Source organism: Cetorhinus maximus, chromosome 17 (genome assembly GCF_964194155.1).
Source record: "Cetorhinus maximus chromosome 17, sCetMax3.hap1.1, whole genome shotgun sequence".
In the NCBI taxonomy this organism is placed as follows: domain Eukaryota; kingdom Metazoa; phylum Chordata; class Chondrichthyes; order Lamniformes; family Cetorhinidae; genus Cetorhinus; species Cetorhinus maximus.
Window position 1 is genome coordinate 28,535,965 of NC_135895.1, and position 18,196 is coordinate 28,554,160.

Consider the following 18,196-nt stretch of genomic DNA (forward strand, 5'->3'; position numbering starts at 1 on the left):
TGGGATGGGTCGTAAAACCCCATTAGAAATATAAATTATTCATTTGGGTTACAGAATTAGTAAAATAATTAGTTAATATTTCTGCTTAAGATCATCCTAAAGTATGCCATGTTGTCATAGAGACAGGCTATTGAGGTGGAAGGTTCTTTGTTCAATTTATCTATGAGTGTTTGTTGATAGAAGCAAGCAGTTCAGCTTGGGGAACTGATGGAGGCATTTTCAGCTTTGTTGTGATGTAGACTGCCTCTCACCAGATAAAGTGAGCTCACATGAGATGATAGTTGGGCCTGTACTTCAAGCAGAGAAAATACTAACTTCATTGTTCACCAAGTAGAATGTGAGTGGAGCTCAAGCTCAGTTTGGATTTCATGAGAGAAAAAGCAGCTAGAGCATTTACTCTAGCTTGCATCTAATGCAAGAAACCTACAGTGGTCCTCACAGAGCCTTGTGTCAGAAAACAGTCAGCAGAGACAGTCTGGAAAGCTATGGGAAGGCAGTTGGGTATCTGTCGGAAACCTGAACAAGGAGCTGAGGCATCTACGGTTGTGAGGTCTATAAAGAAAAAGGTGGAAGGTTGCATAGCCAAAGAGCTAATGGATGGACCCCTGTAGAATCTTGCCTCGGGGGTAGCTGGAACACTAAGGAGAATTAAAGTGAACTCTGGAGGGCTGTGGCATACCTTTGGATTGGCTTCTAGGGAAGTAAATGCACATTCAAGATTGTTGAATTGCTGAAGGGAATTCCTGGGGGGGAAGTAAAAAGTAAAACTGAGTTCACAATATACATAGCTGTAAAGTATACGGTCAGTAGTGCTTACTTTGTTTAATTCTTTTTCATATACAATTTGATTTAAAAACATGAAATCCTGTGGCGTAATTCTGTGATTGCTGGGTGTTTGGATTCCTTCTTTAAACATTAATGATCCCTAAGAGGATCATAACAAGAGGAATGAATTTATTGTTTCTTCAGGTTGGAAATCAAAAGGTGGTTTGGGAAAGAAGTTCTCGGAAAATTGGACTAAGTGGCCGGTGGGAAATATAAAGCATCATATTTGAATATATTAATTTTAGGGCATGTATTTATCATGTATGCTCCACATTATTCCTTCAAAGTTGTTCTGCTTGACTGACTGAAGTTTGTTGAGTAACTTGCTCCAATTCATTTACTTTAGCTGTTCTGTCATTAAACTTTTGAACTTGTTCCTGGTCTTGGGTATCTCTGACTTCCAGATCATGATAAACTTCATTCTGTGGTCATTGTTCCACAGCGGTACCAGTACATTCTCTCCCTGCACACTGTCTCATGAATTAATAAATAACAGGTCAAGATGAGCAGTACTTCTCACAACTTCCTTTGGGCACTGGGTCTTGAAGAAGTCATGTTTTAATGATCTCTGTTGCTAAACGACTTGGCTTTTCCCGGTTGATAGATCTGATTAAAAACCTTGCATTACAGTAACTTTCTTGTTCTCTTATTCTTATTTCTTAGCAGAGCAAATTTTCCTTGTCCTGATGTGGTCGTCTTTCTTATTTCTAACATTTCTTGTGTTCATGTGCACGCGTGTGTCTATGCATAAATATGTTTGCTTTTTTCTATGACCTCTAGTGCCTGCCTATTCCTGGTCTCCAGTTTAAGTAAGTCTGTCTGGATATCTGTGTCCATACCCATCTATGGTATAGCAGTGACCTCATTGTCTGTAAAATGACCCATGATGTCATAGGCTGTAAAGTGCTTTGAGACATCCAGTGATTGTGAAAGACACTTTATATATGCAAGTCTGCCTTTTTTGTAACCTGTTTTCCACTTCATACTCTTCTACCCTACAACCTGTCACATCTGAAACCTTGTTTTCTCCTCGATTTCTCCTGCACCTATCTCGTTCAACCAAAGCTTTGCATTAGTTATCATATGTCACATAAAGAGCTTTGCAATCAGCTTGTTAATGATTATAGAGAGCACCTCACTCTTCACCTATGTCCACCGCTATGGTATGCTTTTAAACCTAGTGTTCCATTGACCTCAAATTACTGCCAGAGAACAAAATAAAAACATTTTACAGAGTCCTGAAAACAGATCTCTCTCATACCACCCTCCCCACACCCAGCCACAGATGATGTATTTGCATTTTCTGTGAGAGTTTATTTTTTGTTCCCATACCTTGAATCTCCTATTATCCAAGCTTTCTGTTGGGAATTACTTGCCTGATGCCTCCCCTTGATGGCATATCTTCTGGTCATGTAGAGAAATGAAGCTACAGATCCATGCCCCAAGTATGTTGGTGCTCCAACAGAGGTCTGTAAGAAGGGTTCAAAATGACATATTTTTGCCCCTCTTTCCATTTGGTAACATGATACTTCTGCCATGAGCCAAAATACTATAATTTCATACGATGCCTTCGTGGTGCTTTATGTGGGCCATAAGCACTGTGTGCTGTTCAAACAACTTTGTAATTAAGGCTACACTTTGTGCAAAGATAATACATAAGAGCCCACTGAAAATTGCAAAATCAATCACTCACGATTTTGGATGACATAACGAGCACTATGTAGCTGTGTGTGGCTTAGTTTGCTTTTGTAATCTAATACTGTAGATCACCTATCTGCCATATGTTCAGGTAATAAAAACTTGTTACGTATATCTTAATTAACCACTTGAGGATAGAAAATTCCTCCTGTCTAGTTGGTGACTTGCCTTTTGGGGATCAGGACCTACAGAAAGTTTCAGTAAAGGCCTAAAATCTTTAGGGTTGATCAAAAACATGTCAAAAACCTGTTCAATGCCATTTGAGGGAGTTGTGTTATTTCCGTTGGTTTATCCCAATTACCTAGATCATCAAAGTTATAGTTGCCTTGGATGGGAGGCAAAATTAGCATCGCTGTTGAGATTTAAAATGCAATAATCACAATATTGTAGCAACAGTAATTTAAATAAAATCCACTTTTGCTTGATTATCCTCAGCTGACCATCTTCCATGAAAGCCCTGTTCCAGTTTTAAACATAATTTTAATAACATAAGCTGACCCTTGACTATCAGTATGCCATATGGTTCATTGAACATAGACAGAGGATAATTGCCCTGTTTGGGAAATCTGTTTCCTAACATTATTAGGATTATTTTTGCAATCAAATTAACATGTTGTAAATTTACATTTTTTCCTATTTTTATTCTCATGCCCCATCATAGAGGAAATCTGTGGAACATTGTAAAGACTTTTTTGAAGCCAGGGATAATTGTGAGATGGATATTAAAACCAGGGAGGAGAGAGGAAGCAATCTAAGAACTAAACCTGAAACATTCTCATGTTCCTCGTGTTTTTTCGGGAATAAATTTTTCACTGTTGATATTTCAAGCTTGCATCCTACCTATTAGATAAAATTAATATTGTCTTACGTATATTTCTAGAAGTAATGAACATCAAATATTTTTTGGTAATGGCATTGCATTTAAGACTTGTTGATCAAAACTACATTTATTTTTGCATTCAAAAATGTTAAATATTGAAAAACCGTAATTGTCTCTTCATGGTCCCTTTGCAATACATTATTCTTGGCCAAAATGAGGACCTGAAAAACTCCTAAACAAAAACAGAATTACCTGGAAAAACTCAGCAGGTCTGGCAGCATCGACGGAGAAGAAAAGAGTTGACGTTTCGAGTCCTCATGACCCTTCAGCAGAACTGAGTAAAGTTAGGAGAGGGGTGAAATATAAGCTGGTTTAAGGTGGGGGGGGGGGAGTGGGGGGAGAAAAGTGGGGGGGGTGGGGGTGGTCGTAGGGACAAGCAAGCAGTGATAGGAGCAGATAATCAAAAGATGTCACAGACAAAGGAACAAAGAGGTGTTAAAGGTGGTGATATTATCTAAGAGAATGTGCTAATTAAGAATGGATGGCAGGACACTCAAGCTACAGCTCCAGTAGGGGTGGGGTGGAAAGACTGACAGGGCATTACAGGTATAGATTTAAAAATAATGGAAATAGGTGGGAAAAGAAAAATCTATATAAATTATTGGAAAAAACAAAAGGGAGGGGGAAGAAACGGAAAGGGGGTGGGGATGGGGGAGGGAGTTCAAGATCTAAAGTTGTTGAATTCAATATTCAGTCTGGAAGGCTGTAAAGTGCCTAGTCGGAAGATGAGGTGCTGTTCCTCCAGTTTGCGTTGGGCTTCACTGGAACAATGCAACAAGCCAAGGACAGACATGTGGGCAAGAGAGCAGGGTGGAGTGTTAAAATGGCAAGCGACAGGGAGGTTTGGGTCTTTCTTGCGGACAGACCGCAGGTGTTCTGCAAAGCGGTCGCCCAGTTTACGTTTGGTCTCTCCAATGTAGAGGAGACCGCATTGGGAGCAACTAATGCAGTAGACTAAGGGGAAATGCAAGTGAAATGCTGCTTCACTTGAAAGGAGTGTTTGGGCCCTTGGACGGTGAGGAGAGAGGAAGTGAAGGGGCAGGTGTTGCATCTTCTGCGTGGGCATGGGGAGGTGCCATAGCTGGAGGTTGAGGAGTAGGGGTGATGGAGGAGTGGACCAGGGTGTCCCGGAGGGAACGATCCCTACGGAATGCCACCAGGGGGGGTGAAGGGAAGATGTGTTTGGTGGTGGCGTCATGCTGGAGTTGGCGGAAATGGCGGAGGATGATCCTTTGAATGCGGAGGCTGGTGGGGTGATAAGTGAGGACAAGGGAGACACTATCATGTTTCTGGGAGGGAGGAGAAGGCGTGAGGGCGGATGTGCGGGAGATGGGCCCGACACGGTTGAGGGCCCTGTCAACGACCGTGGGTGGAAAACCTCAGTTAAGGAAGAAGGAGGACATGTCAGAGGAACTGCTTTTGAAGGTAGCATCATCAGAACAGATGCGACGGAGGCGAAGGAACTGAGAGAATGGGATGGAGTCCTTACAGGAAGCGGGGTGTGAGGAGCTGTAGTCGAGGTAGCTGTGGGAGTCGGTAGGCTTGTAATGGATATTGGTGGACAGTCTATCACCAGAAATTGAGACAGAGAGGTCAAGGAAGGGAAGGGAAGTGTCAGAGATGGACCATGTGAAAATGATGGAGGGGTGGAGATTGGAAGCAAAATTAATAAATTTTTCCAGGACCCGACTAGAGCATGAAGCAGCACCGAAGTAATCATCGATGTACCGGAGATAGAGTTGTGGGAGGGGGCCGGAGTAGGACTGGAACAAGGAATGTTCCACATACCCCACAAAGAGACAGGCATAGCTGGGGCCCATGCAGGTACACATAGCCACACCTTTTATTTGGAGGAAGTGAGAGGAGTTAAAGGAGAAATTGTTCAGTGTGGGAACAAGTTCAGCCAGATGGAGGAGAGTTGTGGTGGATGGGGATTGTTCGGGCCTCTGTTCAAGGAATAAGCTAAGGGCCCTCAGACCATCCTGGTGGGGGATGGAGGTGCAGAGGGATTGGACGTCCATGGTGAAGAGGAAGCGGTTTGCGCCAGGGAACTGGAAATTGTTGATGTGACGTACGGTGTCAGAGGAATCACGGATGTAGGTGGGAAGGGACTGGACAAGGGGAGAGAGAAGGGAGTCAAGATAACGAGAAATGAGTTCCATGGGGCAGGAACAGGCTGACACGATCGGTCTGCCGGGACAGTTCTGTTTGTGGATTTTGGGTAGGAGGTAGAAGTGGGCCGTCCAAGGTTGGGCGACTATCAGGTTGGAAGCTGTGGGAGGAAGATCTCCAGAGGAGATGAGGCCAGTGACAGTCCTGGAAACAATGGCTTGATGTTCAGTGGTGGGGTCATGGTCCAGGGAGAGGTAGGAGGAAGTGTCTGCGAGTTGACGCTCAGCCTCCGCGAGGTAGAGGTCAGTGCGCCAGACAACAACAGCACCACCCTTGTCAGTGGGTTTGATGACAATGTTGGGGTTGGATCTGAGAGAACGGAGTACAGTAAGTTCAGAGAGAGACAGATTAGAATGGGTGAGAGGAGCAGAGAAATTGAGACGACTAATGTCACGCCGACAATTCTCAATGAAAAGATCAAGAGAAGGTAAAAATCCAGCGGGATGGGTCCGGGTGGAGGGAGAATATTGGAGGTGGGTAAAAGGATTCGTTGAACGGGGAACGGACTCCTGCCCAAAGAAGTGAGCACAGAGACGAAGACGGCGGAAGAAGAGTTCAGCATCGTGCCGAGCCCGAAATTCATTGAGATGAGGGCGTAAGGGTATGAAACTAAGTCCTTTGCTGAGCACTGAACGTTCAGCATCGGAGAGGGGAAGGTCAGGGGGTGTAGTGAATATGCGGCCGGGGCTGGGATTGGAAGATGGGGTGGGGACGGAGGGACAAGCAGGGGTGGAGGGTCCCAGATGGGTGTTGGTGTCGATGAGTTGTTGGAGCTTGCGTTCCTTAGCACTTGAAAGAAAGAGAAAAAGTTTCTTGTTGAGGCGTCGGATGAGACGAAGAATAAAATGAAACTATGGGTACGCGCAGCTTTGAAAAAGGGTGCGGCGGTGCTGCTGGAGGGGGAGGTCGAGTGTGTTCATATGGCGGCGCATGGCACTGAGTGTGGATCTCAGAATGCGACGGGAACAGCAGTCCGAGAAACGTTTTATGTCCCGGAGATACCTGTAATCCTGGGTGGGTTGAAACAAGAGGGATGGAATTTCAGTTGAAATCCACGTGGGGTGAGTCATAGACGGAGACAGTCACTGAGAAAAGAAATATGGCTGTGAAAGCGGGTTTTAGTAAACACCTTGTCAAACACCAGGAGAGAAATGGAAAGCAATGAAGGTGAACAAGGCAGAAGAGAGATACGAAAATCCTGTCGGAGAGCAGAGCAGTACTTCTTCAAGGTAGGCATTTCTTGAAGAGGAGTGGCAGTCAATTAAACACAGAGATAAAAACAAAAAATGATCTTTTCATTGAGAACTGTCGGCGTCACATTAGTCGTCTCAATTTCTCTGCTCCTCTCACCCATTCTAATCTGTCTCGATACTTTTTGCCATGCACTCACCAGGGCAGATTCTCAAGAATACCAAATGTAAAGGGAGCAACAATTTATATTGCATGAAAAGAGGGTGCTGATTGGTTGGCAAGAGAAATCTGGCAGAGGCATTGCCATGGAGAATGTACCAGGAAACAGTTAACTGCCAAGCTTTTGTTTAAATTCAAACCAGGCAGGTCGACTTTCATCAAGGCATTGCCATGGGGAATGAACCAGGGAATAGCTGTTCCCCAAACTTTTGTTTAGTTGATAACAGCACAATGCATGGACATACTCTTTCTGTTTGCAAAAGGTAGGGTGAATATATGTCACTTCTAGTGAGTCACACTGTGAGCCTGTCTTTTTGGCTTGATGGCAGCATCCTCTTGGTGGAGTATACCACTTGTGTTGCTACTCCATAGTAGCAGCATGAAATGGTTAGCTTCATCTGTTGCTCACATTTTTTGGGACACCTTACCCTTCCAAGGCAATCTAAGGTAGACTGGACACTTTTGTTGCTGTCAAGCCAAAAAGACGATCTGCCCATCACACAAATGAGTAATGTGTTATTTGAATTTGAGTGCCAGTGTGATGCTAGGTATGTAGGCTGTATGTCCCAATGACTGGTAGATTGTATCAAACAGTATGTCCCTTCAGCTGTTCTCAACAGGCAAGCGCCGATTTTATTCAACCAGCCCATGCTTGCAAAACTCAGAACATGGTGTCCAACTTTAGATCTGCTCCCATGATTGGACAGCATTTGCTAAACAATCCTGATTGTACTAAGAATTACACTGACAACCAATTTAAGATTACCAGTTAGGCGAATCAAGTTCTCTTGCCAACCAATCAGCACCCTCTTCTTATGCAGTGTAAATTGTTGTTCCCTTTGGAGAAGGTGCGGAAAAGATTTATGAAAATGGTTCCAGGGATGAGGCACTTCAGTTATGTGGATAGTTGGAGAAACTGGGGTTGATCTCCTTAGAGAAGAGAATTTTGAGAGATTTGATAGAAGTGCTGAAAATCATGAGGCGTCTAGACTGAGCAGATAGAGAGACATGTTCCCATTGGCGGAAGGATGGAGAACCAGAGGGGACAAATTTAATGTGATTGGCAGGTTTGATCATGGTTGTCAAAAGAGAACTGGATAAGCACCTGAAGGAGAAAAATTTGCAGGGCTGCGAAGCAAGGGCCAGGGATGGGGGGAGAGAAGCTAGCTGAATTGCTCTTGCAGAGAACTGGTGCAAAATAATGGGTCGAATGGCCTTCTGTGATGAAACCATTCTATGAATCTATATGCAATGCCACATTACATTTTTTTCAAATACCCATTTGGAAGCTGCTTTTGATGTCCTCTTCTTAAATTGTCCATGGAACTTGATTATTCCAGTTGCCAGTGTTGATGACACATGCAACTGTACTACAAGACTTGAGGGGATTTTTTTGATCTGCTTTTGAAACTTTAAAATCTTTTTGGTCCCAGGAATAGATGTATAAAGTGTTATAATAAATACAGCTGTGATGTTATTCATGTATAGATTGGGAATAATAGGATGAAATAGTAATTTTGCAAATATATTCCATTTTGCATTTACAGTTCTGAAATTGTACACAGTTGTCAATCCTACAGTTTATCCTAGAAATCTAAGCAATTTGTACAGTAGAAAAGCTGTTACTTCTGTATATAGTAAAATAAAAAGTGCTGCGCACATGTGGAAATGTGTAGGTTGCAGTTGTCTTCTGTTTATTCCTGATGTATAGCAGTTTGCACAAGGTAAGTATTTCTTCTGCCCCCATACTCTAATTAGATGGTGATCGTTTATATAAAATATGATCGGGTGTTAAGTGAGTAGTGTCATCATGTGTCACTGATGTGAATGACCACTTTCAAAGAGATTGACAGGAATATGCCAAGACATGCCCTGTGCACAATAGGAAGAAGTGTTTGGATGCAGGTGGTGACTGCTCTCAGTATAAACAATTTTGGCCTAATTAATTTTGCACAAGAATTGCTACAGTTAAAAGTTTGGGGCTAACTTTGTCTGACTAAGCTCCGTTTTTGTTTTTCATTCAGTGTGTGTGGTCTAATCACCAATGTAGAGTCGTTTGACAAAAGCAATGCGCACACTAATTTCTACTAATAATTTCAACTCCATATCAAAATATTACTCTGAAGTTTATGCTTTGGTCATTGTTCCAAACTAATTGTGATCTGTAATTATGCTAGTAACAACATTTTACATTAACTATATTCCAAAACTTCCCTAGGGAGAAAAACAGTATGAGTTTACTTTGAAGAAAAATCCAACAGCAGCCAGCAAATAACCTGGGAAACATTATGGAGTATCACAAATACATAGGATAAAGCATAAACTAGTAATGGAGTAAACTGATAATAGAGAAGTAATCATAGTCGCTTGGTAGTACGGAAGTTGAGTATTGCTGAAAAAAGAGACATACTGTTGAAGCTCTTTGCTTTGCACTCATCAGGACAGACACAAGAATACCACATTTTCAAGGGAGCAACAATTTATACTGCATAAGAAAAGGGTGCCAAACAGCATAAATTGTTGATTCCTTTGCAATATGGCATTGTTGCATATGTCCTGATGAGTGCATGACAAAAAGATTCGACAGCATCTCTTTCTTTTCAGCAATAGAGAAGTAATTCTGAACTGAATTCAGAAAGGAGTTCGGTATTCAATTTAAAAAAAAGTCATCATTCCCCTTTAAGAAATGTGAAAAAAATTTGCTAAGCAAAGTGCTTCTAAGATTAGCTAACTGCTGCAGCACTAAAATTAGGCTATCTGGCATGAACTCCTTCGGATTAAAGTAAAATTGGCTGATATGATACAGCGAGCATGTATTTAGAACAGTCAGGATGAGTTCCTGAAATATTCTTTCCAAAGCAGTGAGATAGTTGGACATCAAAATAATGGATACCTCAGCGTCAGTATCAGCTGGAGGAGGGATTCCAGTAGTTCTCCTTTACAAAAACAGAATTACCTGGAAAAACTCAGCAGGTCTGGCAGCATCGCGGAGAAGAAAAGAGTTGACGTTTCGAGTCCTCATGACCCTTCAACAGAACTGAGTAAAGTTAGGAGAGGGGTGAAATATAAGTTCTCCTTTACGGTGAGTTACAGTGAATGAAATAGGTGCTAATCCAGTACATCAATAGAGGTACTGCTGATATCAACTGACTGCTACTCTGGCAGGCTGATGATCTGACATATTAGTGTAATAAAATAAGAGCATAAATAGGAGCAGGAGTAGACTTACAGCCCATCGAGCCTGCTTTGCTGTCCAATACAATCATAGAATGGTTACCGCACAAAAAATACCATTCAGCCCATTTTTTCTGTAATGACTTAATGTCACTCCCTTGTAAGCCATTCTTATACACTATTGAGTGTGAGACTGCTGGCTTAGTACCAAATAATGCTAAATTATGAGCAGTTTTATATTGATGACCTATAATTATGAAAAATTGGTGAGAATCCTGTAAATCCATTTACTTCGAACTTTTATGAGGAGGATTCACTTCTCGGAATCTGTTCTGGATTTGGACTCGGATTCTGTGGATGAAGGGTGGTGTGCTGATAAAGATCAAAATTTGTACGATGGGACTCTACGCAGTAACCTTTCTTGATGGTGTATCATGATCATGAACTTATTTTGTGGAGTGCTGAGCTTTTCAACCACTACAACTGATTTTCTGGTTTGGAAGTTTGAATTTTGAACATGACATTCACTTTTTTTTCTTGTATTCTCTTTTATTTTTATATCTTCTTCCACCACCCACCCCCCGTCATATATTCTGTTTTTAAATCTAAATATTGGAGAGCATTTGTACTATTGATTTGTTTAGCCCACACATTATGTTGTGATTCTGATTTTGTATTTATACCGAGCCCAAATGTATTATAGAATTAAGAAATGTCATATATTTGCAAATATACTTGTCTCTTGATCCTCTCACCACATGCTGGATCTCATTGTACTGTACTTGAGGAAGGCGATGGTGTAGTGATATTGTTGCTGGTACTTCAGTGACCTAAGGTAATGCTCTGGAGACCTGGATTTGAAACCTGCTACGGCAGATGGTGGAATTTGAATTCACAGTGGAATTCAGGTGGAATTAAAAGTCCAATGACCATTGTTAATTGTTGCAAAATCCCATCTGGTTCATTATTGTCCTTTAGAGAAGGAAATCTGTCGTCCTTACCTGGTCTGACCTACATGGAACTCCAGACCCACAGCAATGTGGTTGACTTTTAAATGCCCTCTGAAATGGCCTAGCAAGCCACTCAGTTGTATCAAACTGCTACAAAGTCTCATAAAAGGAATGAAACCAGACAGACCACCTGGCATCGACCTAACATCTGGGAGCTAGTGCCAAAATTGGGAGAGCTGGCTCAACGACCTGACATAGTCATCTTCACAGAATCATATCTTACAGATAATGTCCCAGAATAAATACCTTTGTGAAAATGCGGTTTCATTTAATCAGATTCCTGGGTATTCCTGGGTCCCAACGGCAGTGGTATACAGTTGGGAGGGAGTTGCCCTGGGAGTCCTCAACGTTGACTCTGGATCCCATGACCAGGTCAAACATGGGCAAGGAAACCTTTTGCTGATTGCCATGTACCCCCCCACTCTCCCCCCACCTCAGCTGATGAATCAGTGCTCCTCCATAGAGGAGGAAGCACTAAGGATGGTAAGGGCGCAGACTATACTCTGGATGGGGGACTTCAATGTCCATCACCAAGGGTGGCTCGGTAGCACCTCTACTGACTAAGCTGGCTGAGTCCTGAATGACATAGCTGCTAGACTGGGTTAGCAGGAGGTGGTGAGGGAACCAATAAAGGGAAAAACATACTTAACCTCATCCTCACCAACCTGCCTGCTGCAGATGCATCTGCCCATGACAGTATCGGTAGAAGTGACCACCACACAGTCCTTGTGGAGACGAAGTCCCGTCTTCACATTGAGGATACCCACCATCGTGTTGTGTGGCATTACCACCGTGCTAAATGGGGTAGATTTCAAACAGATCTAGCAACTCAAGACTGGATACCCATGAAGCGCTGTAGGCCATCAGAAGCAGAATTGTACTCAAACACAATCTGTAACCTCATGGCCCAGCATATGTCCCATTCTACGATTACCATCAAGCCAGAGGATCAACCCTGATTCAATGAAGAGTGCAGGAGGGCATGCCAAGAGCAGCACCAGGCATGCCTAAAAATGAAGTGTCAACCTGGTGAATCCATAAAACAGGACTACTTGTGTGCCAAACAGCATAAGCATCAAGTGATAGAGCTCAGTGATCGCACAACCAATGCATTAGATCTAAGCTCTGAAGTGCTGCCGCATCCAGTCGTGAATGGTGGTGGACAATTAAACAACTCACTGGAGGAGGAGGCTCCACAAATCTCCCCATCCTCAATAATGGGGGAGCCCAGCACATCAGTGCAAAAGATAAGGCTGAAGCATTTGCTACAATCTTCAGCCAGAAGTGGATGATTCAGCTCGGCCTCCTCCAGAGGTCCCCCAGTCTTCAGCCAATTCAATTCACTCCATGCGATGTCAAGAAATGGCTGAAGGCACTGGCTAGTGCAAAGGCTATGGGCCCTAACGATATTCCAACAATAGTACTGAAGACTTGTGCTCCAGAACTTGCTGCACCCCTAGCCAAACTGTTCGAATACAGCTACAACACTGGCATTTACCCGGCTATGTGGAAAGTTGCCCAGGTATGTCCTGTACACAAAAAGCAGGACAAATCCAACCCGGCCAATTACCACTCCATTAGTCTACTCTCGATCATCAGTAAAGTAATGGAAGAGGTCATCAACAGTGCTATCAAGCGGTGCTTGCTTAGCAATCACGTGCTCACTGATGCCCAGTTTGGGTTCTGCCAGGGCCACTCAGCCCCTAACCTCATTACAGCCTTGGTTCAAACATGGACAAAAGAGCTGAACTCCCAAGGTGAGGTAAGAGTGACTGCCCTTGACATCGAGGCTGCATTTGTCCAAATGTGTCATCAAGGAACCCTAGCAAAACTGGAGTCAATGGGAGTCATGAGGAAAATTGTCCACTGGTTGGAGTCATACCTAACACAAAGGAGGATGGTTGTGGTTGTTGGAAGTCAATCATCTCAGCTCCAGGACATCATTGCAGAAGCTCATCAGGGTATGTCCTCGGCCGAACCATCTTCAGCTGCTTCATCAATGATCTTCCTTCTATCATAAGGTCAGAAGTGGGGATGCTTGCTGATGATTGCACAATGTTCAGAACTATTTGCGGATCCTCAGATACTGAAGCAGTCCATGTCCAAATGCAGCAAGGCCTGGACAATATCTAAGCTTGGGCTGACAAGCGGCAAGTAACATTCACGTCACACAAGTGCCAGGCAATGACCATCTCCAACAAGAGAGAATCAACCATTGCCCTTTGATGTTCAGTGGCATTACCATCACTGAATCCCCTACTATTAACATCCTGAGGGTTACCATTGACCAGAAACTGAACTGGACTATCCAAATAAATACTGTGGCTGCAAGAGTAGGTCAGAGTCTAGGAATCTTGCAACGAGTAACTCACCTCTTGACTCCTCAAAGCTTGTCCACCATCTGCGAGGCACAAGTCAGGAGTGTGATGGAATACTCCCCACTTGCCTGGATGAGTGCAGCTGCCACAGCACTCAAGAAGCTTGACACCATCCAGGAACAAAGCAGCCCACTTGATTGGCACCACATCCACAAACATTCACTCCCTCCACCACCAATGCACAATAGCAGCAATGTGTGCCATCTACAAGATGCACTGCAGGAATTCATGAAAGCTCCTTAGGCAGCACCTTCGAAACCCACGACCGCTAACATCTAGGAGGAGAAGGGCAGCAGTTGCATGGGAACACCATAACCTGGAAGTCCCCCTCCAAGTCACACACCATCCTGGCTTGGAACTATAGCGCTGTTCCTTCACTGTCAAAATCCTGGTATTCCCTCCCTAACAGCACTGTGGGTGTACCTACACCACATGGACTGCAGCGGCTGAAGAAAGCAGCTCACCACCACCCCAAGAGCAACTAGGGATGGGCAATAAATGCTGACCCAGCCAGTGAAGCCCACATCCTGTGAATGAATAAAAAGAAATTCCAGACTCTCACCTTTTGAAGACTCTGTGTACTATCTGTAATATTTTCTGGAATTCTAGGGAAATACATTAAATGCATAAAAACATCATGTTCTTAATTTGCATACTTGAAAAATAGTGGTGGGACACACAAAGATGTTCATGAGCTTATCTGTTCAGGAGAATAATGTTATGGGCTGGTGTACAGAAATAGTGAGTTCTGATGTGCAAATGAGATGGGTTTATTTACGTTTAATTTGATGAGTTCATTATTACTAGCAAAGTTGTCACAAACTTTGTGTATGATATCTAAATATTGGCTCCAGAAGCTGCCTGAGATTGCATGCACAAGACATACACCAATTTGATCAAGATTTATCCAAAGGTGGATTGGGGCACATTAGAAGTTAATTGTTTTTAAACCTTGAAGGTTGGCTGGAAAATAATTCTTTGAAGGTTAAAGAAATGTTTGAAAATCTTGTGAAGAACTGAAAATAGTATTCCGAACTAAGTAATACTATTATCAAGTTTTTAAGGTATTTAACCTTTAGGGAAATGTAGTGCTAGTTTATTGAATTATCTGTCTTTTCTATTCTTTTTCAGAATATGATAGACTGGGATTTCTGCTGAAGTTAGATTCCAAAATGTAAGTACAAATTATTTTCAATTAACCTTTAACTAATTTGAAAGTTTTTTTTTATAGCTATTTTGAGACGCTGCTCATGGCAGAATATCTTGTCCATTGGAACAGGTGTCCAGAGAAATTGCAATAAAGACACAGATTCTGGAATTGTGTCCTGTATTTCATCAGTTAATAACTATTAATGATTGCTACATGTAAAAGAGCAGAAGCTCAGAATTTAGACAAATGGATGTTGAATCTTCTATTGCAGATTTCAGAACGAAAGTGTTTGGGTAGGAACCAAAAATAATGTGTGTTTTCATTTCTAGCTGTGTAGGATGATAGATGTGATAATGTTCCCTAATTGAATGCAATTGTGCAGACCACTAAAAGCAGGCAAAATTGATTCTGTTTTCTTGGGCGCTACAAGTGCACTTAAAGCTCAAAAAGTCTGTCCATAGCATAGGCACAATTGCGAGGGTGAATTGTGCCGGATGCCACATTGGTGCATGCGACAGTGAATATCCTTTGAAAGTATGTAGAACAGGACACATCCATGATGTTTAATCAGCATGCAAAACCGATTTGATACCAGTGGTGCTACTTTAGACCACATCACTCCAGCCAACGCTCCCCTAACTTTGCACATCTGAACATGTGCTCTGTATTAGGAAGGACCGACCCCCACCTGCTTGCACTGTTCCATACCCCAGAAGCACTAGTTTAAGGGATCTTGAACTACTTACAAATTAGTTGCTGGTTAATTCTTCTGGCTGTTGCTATGGTTCCGCAAATGCTTGGTGTTTCAAGTTGCAAAAGTCTACAGGGAGTGGTTGGCATGTGCAGAAGGACTTTTTGCTGTCTTCAGGGCTTCCATACAAACCAGTAGTTCCAGACATCCGTGCACTAGTAGGCATTCTCCTTGGAATGCATTATGACTTGGAGAATGAACAGAGGCCACAGAGCAGGTCAACCTGCTGGAAGAGGGAGGAGGGAGAAAATCTTCTGTAGCAGATTTTAGGTTGAAAATGTTGGGTAGGAATCAAAAATAATAAGTACATTTTCATTTTTAGCTGTGTAAGGTGATAGATGCGTTAAGGTGCCTTAATTGCATACGTGGAATTATGCGAACATATTTGCCCAGTGTGTTCAGCGAGCTATACTCCAACTTGAACCTCAGCAAGGAACAAAGCCTTAAGGATGTCCACACTGAAAATCTTCCCCTTACTACTGCTAGAACTGCAGCCTCTGAGCAGGACCAGGACTGCATTGACAATGGTCACTTTCACAGCCATAGCGATGAACTTATATGCATCTGATGCCTTCCAGGCTGGAGATGGAGATAGTTGCAACATCTCACAATTTTCCATCTACTGTCGCATAATGGAGATAATTTAAGGCTCAGTATTCAAAGAGAGCTAATTATATTTCATTCTCTCCCGCCAGAGACAAGCAGGCAAAGCGCAAGTGGCTTTGCTAGCATTGCAGGCTTCCCCATAGTATAGCAGGCCAATAACTGCATGTACATCTCTTTGCAGGCATCATAAACACTTTGCTCTATACTGGAAAGAAAAGAGACTCTGCTCTCTCAGCTTTCACCTGGTTTTTGACTATAGGCAGAGACTCGTGCAGGCCAATGCCCAGTGTCCTGGTAGCCGTTGTGTCTTCATTCTGTGGCAGTCTGCTGTGCAAGTTGCATTTCAGTCACTGCATCAAAGCAAAGGGTGGCTACTGAGTGACGCGGGCTATAGAGTCATAACGGCATAGAAGGAGCCCTGTGTCGGCATTCTGTAGAGCAATTTGCTCCAACCCCATGGCCCTCTAAATTTATTTTCCTCAAGTATCTATCCAATTTCCTTTTGAAATCATTGATATGTATCTGCTTCCACCATGCTGGTAGGCAGAGAGTTCCAAGTCATTACCACTCGCTGCGTACAAAATTCTTCTTCCCGCCCCCTCCCCGCATCTTTTGCCTAAAACCTTAAATCTGTGTCCCCTAGTCCTTTTACCATTGGCTATTGGGAACAGCTTTTCTTCTACTTTATCTAAACCTGTCATAATTTGTACACCTCTATCAGATTTCCCCTCAACTTCCTTTGCTCCCTAGAGAACAGCCCTAGCTTCTCCAAACTAACCACTCACCCTCCAGCAAGCTGGCACCTGCACTATCTTTACTTGCTGCCCTGCCTTTCGTGCACATGTGCTTGGTTCTCACCAGATTCAGATTCTGCCTCTAATCATTCCTCTGACATATGTGCCAAGTTGGTAGCAGAGTTGGTGGCTACAAGTGTGAAGTCGTGTGGCGGTGTAATACCTTTGTTCCCACCCTCTTCTTGCTGTTTCCCTCTACTGCCTGACCAGGTTGCACCACATGGGTATCTGAAAAGAAAGGGAAGGGTGATGGGGGGAAATAAGAGGTGCATGCTTATACTGCCTGCAGCTTGTAAATCCGATGAGAGTGTGGGATGAGGGGGATGTAGGCTGTGAGAAAGAGAATTAGGTCTGAGGATACTATCATCTTTGATGATTTCAGCCCATATGCTGGACACGGCCTCAGCAATAATGTGTTGTCCCTTGAGTTCGAAGAAGATGATGGATGTGCAGACTCATCAATGATGAACATTGAGATGGTTATGTAGTCCCAGCCTACTACACAGAGTCGGAAACAGTTGGGGTATTGGAACTTGTGCTGTGACATGGATAGATGTTGCTCTATGATGTTGTCCATGGGCAGCAATAAGATGTTGACATCGATCCTTTTCAAATGTGAAAGAAGCTCTACGGATTGGAGCTCCCCAGTGAGTTCTTTCTCGCGCTAATTCTTCCAGCTCATTAGGCTTGACCCTGCACCACTTCAGAATTCCCAAGCATGTCCTTGTAGTGCTTGTGCAGCTGACCTTGGTTTCTTTTGCCTGACACTAGCTGTCCATACTGCAGCTGTCTCGGAGTGAGATGGTCCTTCATTCTAATTACATACTCTATCCAGCACAGATGGGCTCTCAGGAGCATTGCCTCAATACTTGTTGTCTGAGTTCAGTCGAAGATTTCAAGGTTTGTGATCTGATCTTGCCAAGAATGGAGCGAAGAGTACACATGTGAAATTGTTCCAACTGTTTTATGTGTTTGCGGTATAAAGCCCGTAGAGGAGGGAAGTGATGACAAGAATGTTGTACATCTCGATCTTCGTGGTGGTTTACTACTCTGGTGTGAAGACTTCCAAGCACCTGGCTCGCCTTGCTGATCCTAGTTGATATCTCATTATCAAGTGAATCATCACTGGAGATAATGGTTCCTAGGTATTTGAAGCTATCAGTATTCTTCAGCTTTGTATCATGATGGAGATGTCTGGTTGAACAGTGCTGGAATTTGGCAAGGGCTGGTATAGAATCTCTATCTTTCCAAGACTGATGGTCAATCCAAATGGCTTTGAAGCCTCTCAAAATCTGTCAATCATGCTCTGCAAATTGCTTGTTTTGTGAAACATTAAGGCACAATCATT

At 43.1% G+C, this 18,196-nt stretch overlaps 1 protein-coding gene across 10 annotated transcripts in view; it reads left to right on the forward strand.

Moving 5' to 3' along the window:
- Positions 1-18,196, forward strand: part of st3gal3a (ST3 beta-galactoside alpha-2,3-sialyltransferase 3a) — a 681,850-nt gene that overhangs the window by 244,246 nt on the left and 419,408 nt on the right. For all 10 annotated transcript variants that reach the window (XM_078560881.1, XM_078560878.1, XM_078560887.1 and 7 more), the window contains exon 3: positions 14,679-14,721. In XM_078560881.1, the coding sequence (XP_078417007.1) occupies positions 14,679-14,721 (43 nt within the window). The remainder of the gene's footprint in view (positions 1-14,678; positions 14,722-18,196) is intronic.